The sequence below is a fragment of the Myotis daubentonii genome, chromosome 14 (genome assembly GCF_963259705.1).
Source record: "Myotis daubentonii chromosome 14, mMyoDau2.1, whole genome shotgun sequence".
Taxonomy (NCBI): domain Eukaryota; kingdom Metazoa; phylum Chordata; class Mammalia; order Chiroptera; family Vespertilionidae; genus Myotis; species Myotis daubentonii.
The window spans coordinates 39,344,866-39,358,185 of NC_081853.1; the positions used below are offsets into that span (position 1 = coordinate 39,344,866).

A 13,320-nucleotide genomic window follows, 5' to 3' on the forward strand; every position below is an offset into this window, starting at 1 on the left:
TAAGCTACATAATCTTTACTTAGGATAATCTCCTTCAGTTACTTCCTTGTAGCTTAATAGAACAATAGAGTAACCTTGGAATGGAGATAAGAAATGCCCTAACCTTTGGAATAGAATGGATAGGATTAAAATCAACTGGTATAAATACAGATGTAACAGGAGAAATACACACAGAACCTGGCTGGGCTGCTGATCAACTGAACACTGTCTCCGTGTGATTCCTTCTTCACCGACTCCATCCATACCTTTGGGAACCCCTGGACTGCTGGGGCTGGACCCCGGCATCTGGCGCCCAAGGGCTGAAAGGCTGCACTGGGAAGGATGGAGGTGGCAGAGACTGAGGCTGAGGCTGCAGCCATAGAGTCCCTGGCCCAGCTGGCAAACATCCTGGAGCCTATAGGCCTGCAGGAGGAGGCGGAGGTGCCTGGACAGATCCTGGCTGAGTTTGTGATGGATTTCCGAAAGAAGAACAAGGTGCTCTGCAGCCATCTTCAGGTAGTGGACTTCCTGCAGAACTTTTTGGCTCAGGAAGACATTGTCCAGGGCCTGGACCCTTTGGCTTCTGAAGACAGGAGCCGACAGAAGGCAATCACAGCCAAGGAGCAATGGAAAGAGCTGAAGGCTACCTACCAAGAACACGTGGAGGCCAACTCAAGGGCCGTGATCCAGGCCCTGCCCAAGATGGAGGAGGCCCAAAGGAAGCAGGCACAGCTCCCCGGGAGGCCCTTGAGCAGCTCCAGGCCAAGAAGCAAGTAGCCATGGAGAAACGCAGAACAGCCCAGATGCAGTGGAAGCTGCAACAGGAGAAGCGTCTACAGCACTTGGCAGAAGTTTCTGCAGAGGTGAGGCAGCGTCAGGCAGGGACTCAGCAGAAGCTTGAGCAGCTGCGTCAGGAACTTGGAACCTTGAAGCAGCAAGCAGGGCAGGAGCGGGACAAGCTGCAGAGGCACCAGACCTTCCTTCAACTGCTATACACCTTGCAGGGTAAGCTGCCACCCCCTGAGACAGAGGCAGAGCTACCACAAGACTTGGATCTTCCTGAGGATAAAAAGAGGAAGAGACACCAAAGAGACCTCTTCCCAGCTCTGGATCCCAGCTGCTGACCCAATCCCGGGAGCAGACCAGAGGGGATACCGTGGGGAGAGATGGAAGTGTGTCCTCCAAGGATGCAGACTCACCTGTGTGGATTCCAGACCGTCTAGTCCAGTGATGGCGAACCTATGACATGCGTGTCAGAGGTGACACGCGAACTCATTTTTTTTTGGTTGATTTTTCTTTGTGAAATGGCATTTAAATATATAAAATAAATATCAAAAATATATAAAAAAAGAATGTATGTACCTCTATGTTCATAGCAGCACAATTTACAATAGCTAAGATCTAGAAACAACCCAAGTGCCTATCAGTAGATGAGTGGATAAAAAGCTGTGGTACATTTACACCATGGAATATGATGCAGCAGTAAAATAGAAGGATCTCTTGCCATTTGAGACAGCATGGAGGGACTTGGAGAGAATTATGCTAACTGAAATAAGCCAGTCAGAGAAAGACAAGTATCACATGATTTTATTCATATGTGGAATCTAATGAATAAAAACTGATGAACAAAAAAGAGCCAGAAAAACAAAACAAAACAGAAATTAATATAGGCTGATGCTTTATAAACATAGTGGACAGATTTATCACTCCATTCAGAGATGATAGTTTCTGCTATCCTATTGCTGATTTGAAATGAAATGTTTGGAGATGTAGATAGACAAAATTGAGCTACATAAAGGTGCTATGTGTCACTGTGCTGGCCAGGGTAGCTAATGTAATTTGTCTGACACAGAACTTATGAAACATCCCATCTGCCACCATAGCCTCTAAGACTGAAGGTGTTGGCATATTAAAGATGCAAGCACCTCACACATGACTATTTACCCATTTATTATTTCAGCAGGAAGGAAGACAACCTTTAGAAAACAGAGAAGAGATTAGCAAGTTCAGACATTTGATTTAGATATTCATTTGAGGACTACTGCCTCACAGTACATCAAGATATTTTAATAGGAAGTAGAATTTGGTCTTGAAGCTAAAAGCAAATAAATCTCAGAGACGATTTTTTCTTTCTTTCCGCTCATGAAAATTATACCTTTACTGCTTGGCTGATTTTCATCTTGAGAGAAAGGGATTGTTAAAACCAAAATTGTGATGTCACAACAAAATATGTTAACAGTGCAAATTTTCATGCAGAGTCTGAGAAAGAAAAATACTCTTCTATATACCCAGCTCTCATTAGAAACAAACAAAAAAAATTACTAAATGATTGTTGATTAAATTTTATGGATCTTTAAACAAATGGCAGTGAATGCTATCTCACAATACATTCCCACAATTCAACTTGCCACGTTTTTTTAAATGACAAGTTCCAGGGAAATAAAATATAGAATTGAAAGGAGGAAATGCCATCATTCCATTGAAGGAGAAGGCAGTTAAATGTGCTATTTTACATCCTGGGAATCATGAACTTGTTGCAATTAAAAGGGCATTTACCTTCTCAATGGGATTAATTCTGCAATTATCATCACTCGAGGAGACACTATGTAAGAGATACCTGGCCTGGCACCTCACATGCATTATTTTATTTAATCCTTAAAACGAATCTTATGAGGATGCAATTATTACCCCATTTTGTGTGTTAAAAAACTGAGGTTAAAAAACAATCACTCAAGCTTGGATTTCATCCCCAGGGAGGTCTGACTCCAAATCCTATATTCCTTCTACTGAGATCCTCTGAGGTGGAATATTGAAGGAAGGAGTCACGTTGAGGGAGTGTTTTCATAACATAAAATTAAAAATAACTTTTGACTCCCCCAAAACTTACCATTGTTGATCAACACATATTTTATATGTTATATGTATTATAAACGGTATTATTAAAGTAAGCTAGAGGAAATAAAATGTTATTAAGAAGGGCATAAGAGAAAATACTTATAGAGCATTGAACATATTTACTGAGAAAAATCTACATATAAGTGGACCTGTACAGTTCAACTTGCTGATACAAAGATGTTATAAGCAAAAAGGTAGCATTATAACTGTACTCATATCTTTAGGATATGAATACCATTCAGAACTTGAATAGGAACCAAAGCACACAGATTCATGCATAATAATTACATTACTTCCTAGTATGCCTATGAAATTTATATGACCACCTGCCTTTGCAGAAAATCAAGTTATCTTGTAATCTGGGGCTTTCTTCATACATCTATTGTTGAAACAATTTGCTTCAATTAAGGCAGGGACTGTAACTTATTTATATGTTTATCTTCAGCAAGTAACATCAACATCCTGCCTGGTACAGAAAAAGCACTCAAAAATTAATTTTTGTACTGAACTAAAAACAGGAAATAAGCCAGTCAGAGAAAGATAAATATCACATGATCTCAATCATTTGTGGAATATAATGAGCAACATAAACCGATGAACGAAAAAGAGATCCAGAGACAGAGAAGCATCGATCAGACTGTCAAACCTTAGAGGGAAGGTAGGGGAGGGGAGGGTAAGGGGGAGAGATCAACCAAAGGACTTGTATGCATGCATATGGACATAGACACCAGGGGGTGAGGGCATGAGTGGCGGTGGGGGGGTAATGGGGGGGATAAAGAAGAAAAAATATATATACAAAGTGAGCTGGAGATTAAACAACAGAAGGAGTAAAGATTCTTCAGTGACTTTAAAAAAACAAAACAAACAAACAAACAGGAAAACAGGCTGTAGAAATTGAGATTCTCTGACTCAAAGAAGAAAAATGTGACATTAAAATATATGATTTTTTTCTATAACATGTGTATTCTGCTTGAAATGCAAAATATTTCAAACAATAGTTTTTTAAAGTCCCAGTAAATGTTTATAAATTTTACCTGGAAGTCTTATGTATCTTTAATCTTACTAGTAATATTTGACAACATTAACTTGTATAGAAGATCTTCGATGATAAAAATTGTTTACGTTTAGTTGAACAAGAGATAATACTAAACGCATGGGAAAATAAGCCACCTGTGGGAGAGTTAGCCAAAACAATAAACTGATGAATCAGAAAAGTAAGTGCTGCAGATATTGGAATTATCAGATGCAGAATATAAAATATTTATTTTCATATATTAAAAAAATTAAAACACAAAGACAAAAGTAATAAAGAAACAAGGGCTCCTGTGCCAGAAAACAAATAGGAAAAAAGCCAAAAAATAAAAGAAGAAAGAAAGGATTAATAAAACGGATATATGCAATGTTAAAAATTTTAAATCTTCCCCTTTAAAAAAAATGGGCCAAAGATGCCAATACCCAGCATAACTATTTATAACCAACATTTTACTGGAGGTATTAGCCTGATAAATAAGAAAAGAAAAATAAATAGCCCTAGCTGGTTTGGCTCAGTGGATAGAGCGTCGGCATGCAGACCCAAGGGTCCCAGGTTCAATTCTGGTCAAGGGCACATGCCCAGGTTGCAGGCTTGATCCCTACTAGGGGGTGTGCAGGAGGCAGTCAATCAATTATTCTCTCTCATCGTTGATGTTTCTATATCTCTCTCCCTCTCCCTTCCTCTCTGAAATCAATGAAAATATATGTAAAAAATAAGTAAGTAAGTAAGTAAATAAATAAATAAATAAATACAGAAAGGAAGCAAACCTGTCATTATTTTTGAATGATGTGTTGTCAATATAGAAAGCACACATGAATATTCAGGTAAAATACTTAAATCAAGACTAGAATTTAGCAAGTTTGCAAGTCCTGTATATTAAATACAAAATCAATATAAAAATCAATTGTGTAGCTGCCTATTACAAGAAAAACAGGAAATAAAACTCAAAAATGCTTTCTACAATAGCAAAAATCAAAGATTGTAGAACTGAATACAACAAAGGATATTCAAAACCTAGGGGTAAAATTTATGTGATGTTATGAGACATTTAAAAAGTACTGATTGAAGTAGTAAAATTGTCAATTTTCTTCAAATAGTTCTATAGATTTGATGAAGTTGCAAAGCAAGCTCTCACTGGTGTATTTCAAAGAACCCAACAAGCTGATTCTAAAAGATTTATGGAATGGCAAAGAGCTCAGAGAAGCCAAGATACTGCTGAAGAAGAATGCCAGGTAAGATTTTTAATACTAGTAACAGTAGTGTGATATGGCACAGAATACATCAAAGTTATAGAACAGACCAAACATAAAAACCCATTTTATGATGTGGCTAATAATGCAGATCAATAGGACAATGTTAAAATGTTCAAAAAATAGTGTTGGAACATTTTGTTATTTATATGGGAGAAAACAATTGAAATATATTCCTAATACCAGTATATACAAAAATTAATTTAAGCTTAATAAAAACACATTAAAATAATTTTTAACTTTTACAATATAAAATATAGAATAATTTTTTAAAATATATTTGTATTGATTTTTTTACAGAGAGGAAGGGAGAGGAATAGAGTGTTAGAAACATGGATGAGAGACAAACATTGATCAGCTGCCTCCTGCACGCCCCCTACTGGGGATTGAACCTGCATTCAAGGTACATGCCCTCGACCTGAATTGAACCTGGGACCTTTCAGTCCACAGCCTGACACTCTATCCACTGAGACAAACCGGTCAATGCTAGAATAATTTTTGTTCAACTCAACTCTCAAAATTAAAATTGTAGAATTTTCTAAACACACACACACACAAACACACACACACACACACACACAGAACACAGGGGGGAAACTTGACTATAATAAAATTTAAAATGCTCATTTAAAGTGCGGTATCTAAATACTACTAAGAAAAGCTTTTTAATGGGAAAATATATTTGCAACACATTTAATTGACAAAATTCAAGAATTTAGAAATGATTACTACAAATCAGTAAGGAGATACAGTAATTCACTTTTTGAAATAAGCATAAGACTTCAAGTTCTTCGCACAAGAAGAAATATAAATTACCATTAAATATATGAAAAGTTGTGAAATCTCATTAATAAGCAGAAAAATCCACAATAAATTACCATGTCACAGATAAAAGAGTATCAAAGACAAAAAAACTCTGACACTCTCTAGTCCAGCATTTGTCAAACAGAAGCAAATCCACAGGCACCAGGAGATATGTATAAAACATTTGTAACATCACTGTTTTTCACCGGAGAGAAAAACACACACACAACAATAACGAGAAATCTCCTAAATCTTCTTTATCGGTAAACTGGATATACTAGTATAAAGCATGTAATAGTCACAAAAGAGAACACCATATGGCCATGGAAATCAATCCTAGCTACTTTATCTACAAAAATTTAAGTTTTAAAAAAGTAATCATTATCAAGCAGTGATGGCGAACCTTTTGAGCTCGGCGTGTCAGCATTTTGAAAAACCCTAACTTAACTCTGGTGCCGTGACACATATAGAAATTTTTTGATATTTGCAACCATAGTAAAACAAAGACTTATATTTTTGATATTTATTTTATATATTTAAATGCCATTTAACAAAGACAAATCAACCAAAAAAATGAGTTTGTGTGTCACCTTTGACATGTGTGTCATAGGTTCGCCATCACTGTTATAGAGCATGAATCCATGATTCTATTTATATAGAGTTTTAAAGATGCAACTAATTGTGTGTGTGTGTGTGTGTGTGTGTGTTGAGCTATATATGTAGAAAACTATTCAAAGTTATTAACACAACAGCCAGAAAATTGGTCACTTTTGATGGGGGTGGCTGGAGAAGACAAGGTTGGGAGGGTCACTCAGATTTTCAATGGTATTGGTAATGGTCTAATGTATAAAGGATACATTGATGTTTATTTTTATGATTCTTTATAGTAGATACATGCATTACATGCACTCTTTTGTAAGGCATAGTTCACAATTTTAAAATGTCTTTTCTAAAAATAATGTACAATAGTAGGATGATATTTGGATTTAAAAAAATCACTTGGGAAGTATTAAGGTTTTCTAGGAAAGAAAGGATGGTGTCTTGTCCTAGTGGAGACAGAAAGGAATGCATGGGTAGGGAGATATGTATAGTGTATTTTTAAAAACGACAGTATATGTTTGTTGCTTTAATATTGTGATTGAATGAGACTAATTTTCTAGAATGATTCCCAGTTTGTGACCTTGTTCAACTTAATGGATGTTGGAGCCATTTGAAAAAAAAAATACTGAAGTTGGTATAGGGAAATATTTTTTTAAAGTCATGTAGTTCAGATAGTTTGGACTAACTATACATTTAGCTCTGTGAATAGTTGCTAAAAAAAACACACAAGATTACAGTTTTTAAGCAGATATGATGTTACTCATCTACAGTTAGAATTGCCAATCCTAAAAAATTTAATAGTTTGGCCTTTTGAATGGAGTCCATAGTGTATAGTTGTTCGCATGCGTGTTCAAACAAGCATATGCAAATACAGTTTTATACTTGAAGATTGTGTCCGTTACCAATTTATTTCTTCTGAACTTCAAATCCATCTTTGTTTGCTCTGCTTTGTGATACCGTGGCTGGGCCCTGGAAACACTTCTTCTTTGCATCTGGAGCCATGTTAAGACACTGGAGAGACACAACCAAGGAAGTGACTTATTTTCCAGGTTCCGGGTGCTTTGCTCCTCCTGCTCCTGCAGCATCTGGCTGATGTGCAGGACAATGAGGGACACTCACCTGCAGATGAATCGCAGTGGTTCACCAGAGGGTGGTTTCTCAGAAAGTTATAGCTGCGCCCTTAAACGCAGCTTTTCAGTGGCTTTCACCAGCACCTCCCTGGCAGTTTCCTGCCTCCCGGCCCCATCCTGCAGCACCTTGGCAAATTTCTCGACCATTTGTCACCTTTTTTCCCAATGAAGTCTGAGTTTCAACCTTGGTTGGGGTTGGGGAACAGCTTCCAAATGTGTTCCTTCTTTGAGTACTTGGTCTTATCCCGAGAGGTGGTGGCTAGTCCCCTATTCTTTTTTTTTTTAAGTATTTTCTCTTTTTTTAAAAAAAATATTTTATTGATTTTTTTTACAGAGAGGAAGGGAGAGGGATAGAGAGTTAGAAACATCGATGAGAGAGAAACATCGATCAGCTGCCTTCTGCACACTCCCCACCAAGGATGTGCCCACAACCAAGGTACATGCCCTTGACCGGAATCGAACCTGGGACCCTTGAATCCACAGGCTGACGCTCTATCCACTGAGCCAAACCGGTTAGGGCCGTCCCCTATTCTTGAATTCGTTAAGGTTCTTTTTATTTCTTAGTAGCTAATCTCCTGTTTTTATTGAACAATTCTTTGCATTTGAACTTTCCTGGTTTAATTTGCTGTGTAATTTCTATCTCTTTACTGGGCCCTGACTGATGCAAAGATCAATCTCTTTTTGTGATAAGTGCCCTATAATTTTTCAAGAACTACCTGACTCATCTCCACTTCTGTATGCATTTGTATTCTAATGCCCTCTAATCAGAAGCTAACCTAGAATTTTGTCTGAATAATACTTGTTTTCCTTTACCTTTATCAGGTTTTGTACCTTTCACACAATGACTGGTGGTTTTCTCTGTCTTTTGGTGGCAGGCAAATTACCTTGGAAGTATTCTTTAGAGAGGTAGAATACTTACAATTTCCATTGAATATGCTTGCAGATCAGAAAGCTTCATGTTTTCTTTGAACAGTGAAAATGAATAGTAAAACATAAATTTTAAAAGCCAATATATTTCAACAAATGACATATGTGTGCCACAGAAAATAAACGATTTCAATAATCATAAATGGATGGCGCTAGAATCACAGTTTTTCCAAATCAGACTTTAGGAGATAAGTAATAAGTAACCCTGTCATCCTCTGATTTTGCCTTCATTTAGCACTGTTGCTATTCATTGAAAATGAAAGGCTCCTAAATGATTAATGGCACATGCTAATCAAGTCGCTCTCTCTGCATAGTTCATTGGAAATGTGAGAAATGTCAGAGCTAAGTGAACTTTTTGGAGTTGACTGATTTCTCCAAATTTTTGTGATTTTACCCAGCATCTATATGACAACTTATTTTTTTAATGAAGTAAAAGAAGAAAATTTGCACAAGGTTTTGATTCTGATCTACATTCCTAAGGCAGAAAAAAAAACATAATGAAAATAAGTTGTTTCCACCCTGGTTAGCATGGCTCAGTTAATTGGGCATCGTCCCATGCACCCTGGGGGTTGCTAGTTTGATCCCCAGGCTCCATCTCTAATCAATGTTTGTTTCTTTCTCTCTCTCTCTCTCTCTCTCTCTCTCTCTCTCTCTCCCCCTTTACCTTCCTCAATAAAAAATATTTTTAAAAAGTAATAAGTCATTTCCAGTATTTATCTGATAAAACTTCTTGCCTTACAAAGAAACCTTTTGTAAGTCCTTATAAAAATACATTTACAAAGCAAATTTAAACTTTTTTTTTATTATTGTTGCTCCACTATCTGACTAGACCAAATGTGAATAAGCTGTATTTTACCCAATGTATTCCTCTTCTAAACTTACTGTACCATTCAAACAACAGAAGACATTTGCTGACAAATATAAATGCTATTTGTAAACAAAAAAGAGAATGAGATATTTAGGGTGTTACTCCATATTGTGAATATGTATAATTTGTAAGGTTAAACATAGTTTTAAATACCCTAGTCGATTTTGCTCAGTGGATAGAGCATTGGCCTGTGGACCAAAGGGTCCCAGGTTTGATTCTGATTAAGGGCACATACCTTGTTTGCAGGCTCCTCCCTGGCTGGGTCCCTGATCAGGGTGTGTACAGGAGGCAACCAGCTGATGTGTTTCTCTCACATCGATGTTTCTCTCTGTCTTTCCCTCTCTCTTCCACTCTCTCTAAAAGATCAATGGGAAAATATCCTTGGGTAAGGATTAACAACAAAAAAATTTTCATAGAACACATGCTTGTTGGCTAATTATGAATATTTCATTTATTTCTTACACTCATATATTATTTGCATTTATGTAAATATAGAAACATACAAGGTATATGTTTTTTTTGAGGATCATTATAAAGCAGTAAAAAAATTAAATAAATCCATGGAATTCATAAATATCAACATTGGTATTGAAAGTAAATTGAAATCTCAGGACCATGGTGTTTTCAGAATCCAATTTGTGATGAACTGTGATTTTTTTCTTTTTTGTTTGTTTGTTTTACTTTGTGTTTTAATCCAAGACAGAGATGTCTCTCACTAGAAGAGAACTGTGCATGGCAGCACAGGGTTCAGGAAAGTCGGGGTCTTCCAGATCAGAGTGTGTGAGTTGAAATCTCACGCTTGCCCTGCAACTTTGAACCAATTAATTAGCCCTTCGGGTGTTAGGATCCCCATCTATAAAAGAGAGAATAATAGCCAACTCAAAACTACTCCAAATGTAACCACATTTCTAATCACAAAACATGTGATTATTTAACATGTTCATGTTATTTCTAATTATCTAAGGACATGGGATTGTAATAGGTATCACTTTCTGAACATATTAAATCACAGAACAACTTTTCTTCATGAATCATTTTACTAAACAATTTGCTAAGAAAAAAATAATGTAGCATAATGGTTAAGAAAGGGTTTTGGTGTCTGACAGTTCTGTGTTCCAATATCTCACATAGGGTAAGGAGCTGAACATCTCTGAACTATTGTCCCATCTGTAAAATGAAATTAGTTATATACATATATGACATAGATTAGTTATCTAAATTAAATAAGATACTGTATATGTTATGTTTGATATATTTCTTGTCACAGAGGAAACACATTTAATGTGTGTGTGTAGAAATGAGTAGATAGACAACAGATAGTTATGAAAGTAGAAGAATCTCCATTGTAGGCAAAGAAACCTTGTTTAACCCAGAAATCAACAAATCTGCTTGCATGAAGTAACTTGAGAAGCATAAAACCAAATTGTAGGTTCCCCTCTCCTATTTTGTTCAGTTTTTATTCAAATCTCACCACTCCCTTGGTGCTCTTATCCCCACCCCAACACATAGGACCTGTGACCCAAACAGCTATCAAAGATACGCTGATTTTCTACTCATAACTGGGAATGAAGGTGCTCACTAGCAATAAAATATTTAAAGATAATTTTTTAAAGAATGGCCCTAACTCAAAAATATGTTTAATTTAAAAGCAAATTCATGAAGATAAAAGGAATCTTAAAGATCCAACAGAATGAAGCTCTCATGAGGAAATGATAGGATGTCATTTTGAAGACTGAGAGCTCTTTTTATCTTCCTGATAGATCTACTGGCTAGGGTTATAAACACAGGTTTCTGCATATACATAATAAGTAATTCTTTTTTAAAAATATATTTTATTGATTTTTTACAGAGAGGAAGGAAGAGGGATAGAGAGTTAGAAACATCGATGAGAGAGAAACATCGATCAGCTGCCTCCTGCACACCCCCTACTGGGGATGTGCCCACAACCAAGGTATGTGCCCTTGACTGGAATCGAACCTGGGACCTTTCAGTCCACGGGCCAATGTTCTATCTACTGAGCCACACCGGTTAGGGCATAATAGGTAATTCTTATTTACTTTTTTAAGTTAAGCCCTTGGCATAGTCCAAGGAGCCAAGTCAAAGCAAAATCCCACTCTGTCCCCCACCCACTTTTTGCTGGCAGACAAATGAGGTTCCTCTGTCATTTTGTTCTTACCCCCTCACCCACCATGCAAATCCCAGGGTTCTCAATAGAGTGAATACACCCAGTTTCCGGAAGGCATCTCTGACAGGTGGGTACCACCCAATCTAAACATTAACTTTCTTTTCTCCTTTGAACAGGTTATTTATTTTAAATGTCACACCCTCATAAATAAAATATCTAGTTTTTCTGAGAAACAATGTTTACTCCAAAATGACAGAGTATCTTTAAATAGGCTCAAATTATACCAATCTTGTAGACTTTCTGAATTTTAAATTACATGATGTGGTAGAATACAGTGTATAGACATTTCCATGTGTTCGGTGTTCTTTTTTTTTTCCTCTAGTTTAATATTCCTCTATTAGAATTGCATGATAGCATCAAATGTTAAAATGGTACTTACTGGGAACTGCAGATAATCACAAGGAAAACTGTGGGAGTGGGCAAAATTTCTGATGATGAATAATAATGCTTGGTATATATAAAGCACCTTTCTTCTTAAACACTTAAATTGTTTTAATGGGGTTATTCTACCATCTCTCTCTCTCTCTCTCTCTGTAGTAAGTAGGGCGCAATGTTCCTATTCATTTGTTGAATTAGACTACAGAAAGGAAACCATTTTAGTGCCCTGAAATTCGAAGGTGAATTGCACAGGTAATATTAGAATTCAGGCATCTAAACTGACCCTCACCCTTTTGCTAGGCTGAATGGGCCCTATTTCACTCACTGACAGTTAAACTTTAACTCTATGACGGCTTCTAGAGATGGCATGTTAACCCGGCAGGGGGTTATTATTTCAGAGCCATGCATAATTCTGTAATATCAAAACACAATTTTGCTCCCCAATGGAATTTTTATTTTCTCGAGCTTTCAGACTAGGAACACGAAGAAACACGGATATAAAAATATCATGTCTTTGTTTTTTGAAAAACCAAATATGACAAGGAAGGGATGCCTTTTTTGATGGTAAAAATAAATGAGTGGTATTTTCACTTTTAGGGAAAGCCATATGGAATTATTCTCGTGAAGTGGAATCTCAGTACCGTACAGTTGAAAATGAAAGAATATTCAGAGTTTTTAACTCTACTACATTGTGACACGTTTAGTGTAGATATTATCATTGGGATGCTGGTACCTGTGGTCGGTGGTTAGAGGTCCAGGATCCTAGTGGAGTTAAACACATACAAATGCAAGAATCAATGCCACTCCTTTGATGACATCCACTTTCAACAATAACTTCTCAATTTCCTCCTGTTCTGCCCTCTCATACTCTTGAAAAAATTCCAGGGCGCATGGCCTATCAAATCCAATAAAAAAAAAACAGGTGAGTCAACATGGCACCATGCGCCTCACATGGTCTATGGATGTAAAGGGATCAAGAGACAAAAAGAGCCCTAGCCGGTTTGGCTCGGTGGATAGAGCGTCGGCCTGTGGACTCAAAGGTCCCAGGTTCGATTCTGGTCAAGGGCATGTACCTTGGTTGCGGGCACATCCCCAGTGGGGGGTGTGCAGGAGGCGGCTGATCGATGTTTCTCTCTCATCGATGTTTCTAACTATCTCTCTCCCTTCCTCTCTGAAAAAATCAATAAAATATATTAAAAAAAAAAAGAGAGACAAAAAGAGTTTCATTCTTCTCTCTCAAGACAAAAAGCTTCTGATGCTTTAAGAACAAA

General features: G+C 36.9%; 1 protein-coding gene across 1 annotated transcript; it reads left to right on the forward strand.

Annotated features, from left to right (window-relative positions):
- Window positions 1-321: 321 nt before the first annotated feature.
- LOC132215441 (ZW10 interactor-like) lies at window positions 322-12,799 on the forward strand. The gene is given in 5 exon segments (XM_059663643.1): window positions 322-714; window positions 717-1,048; window positions 1,090-1,180; window positions 5,005-5,139; window positions 12,647-12,799. Coding segments are annotated over 5 exon segments (1,104 nt in total).
- The last annotated feature ends 521 nt before the right edge of the window (window positions 12,800-13,320 follow it).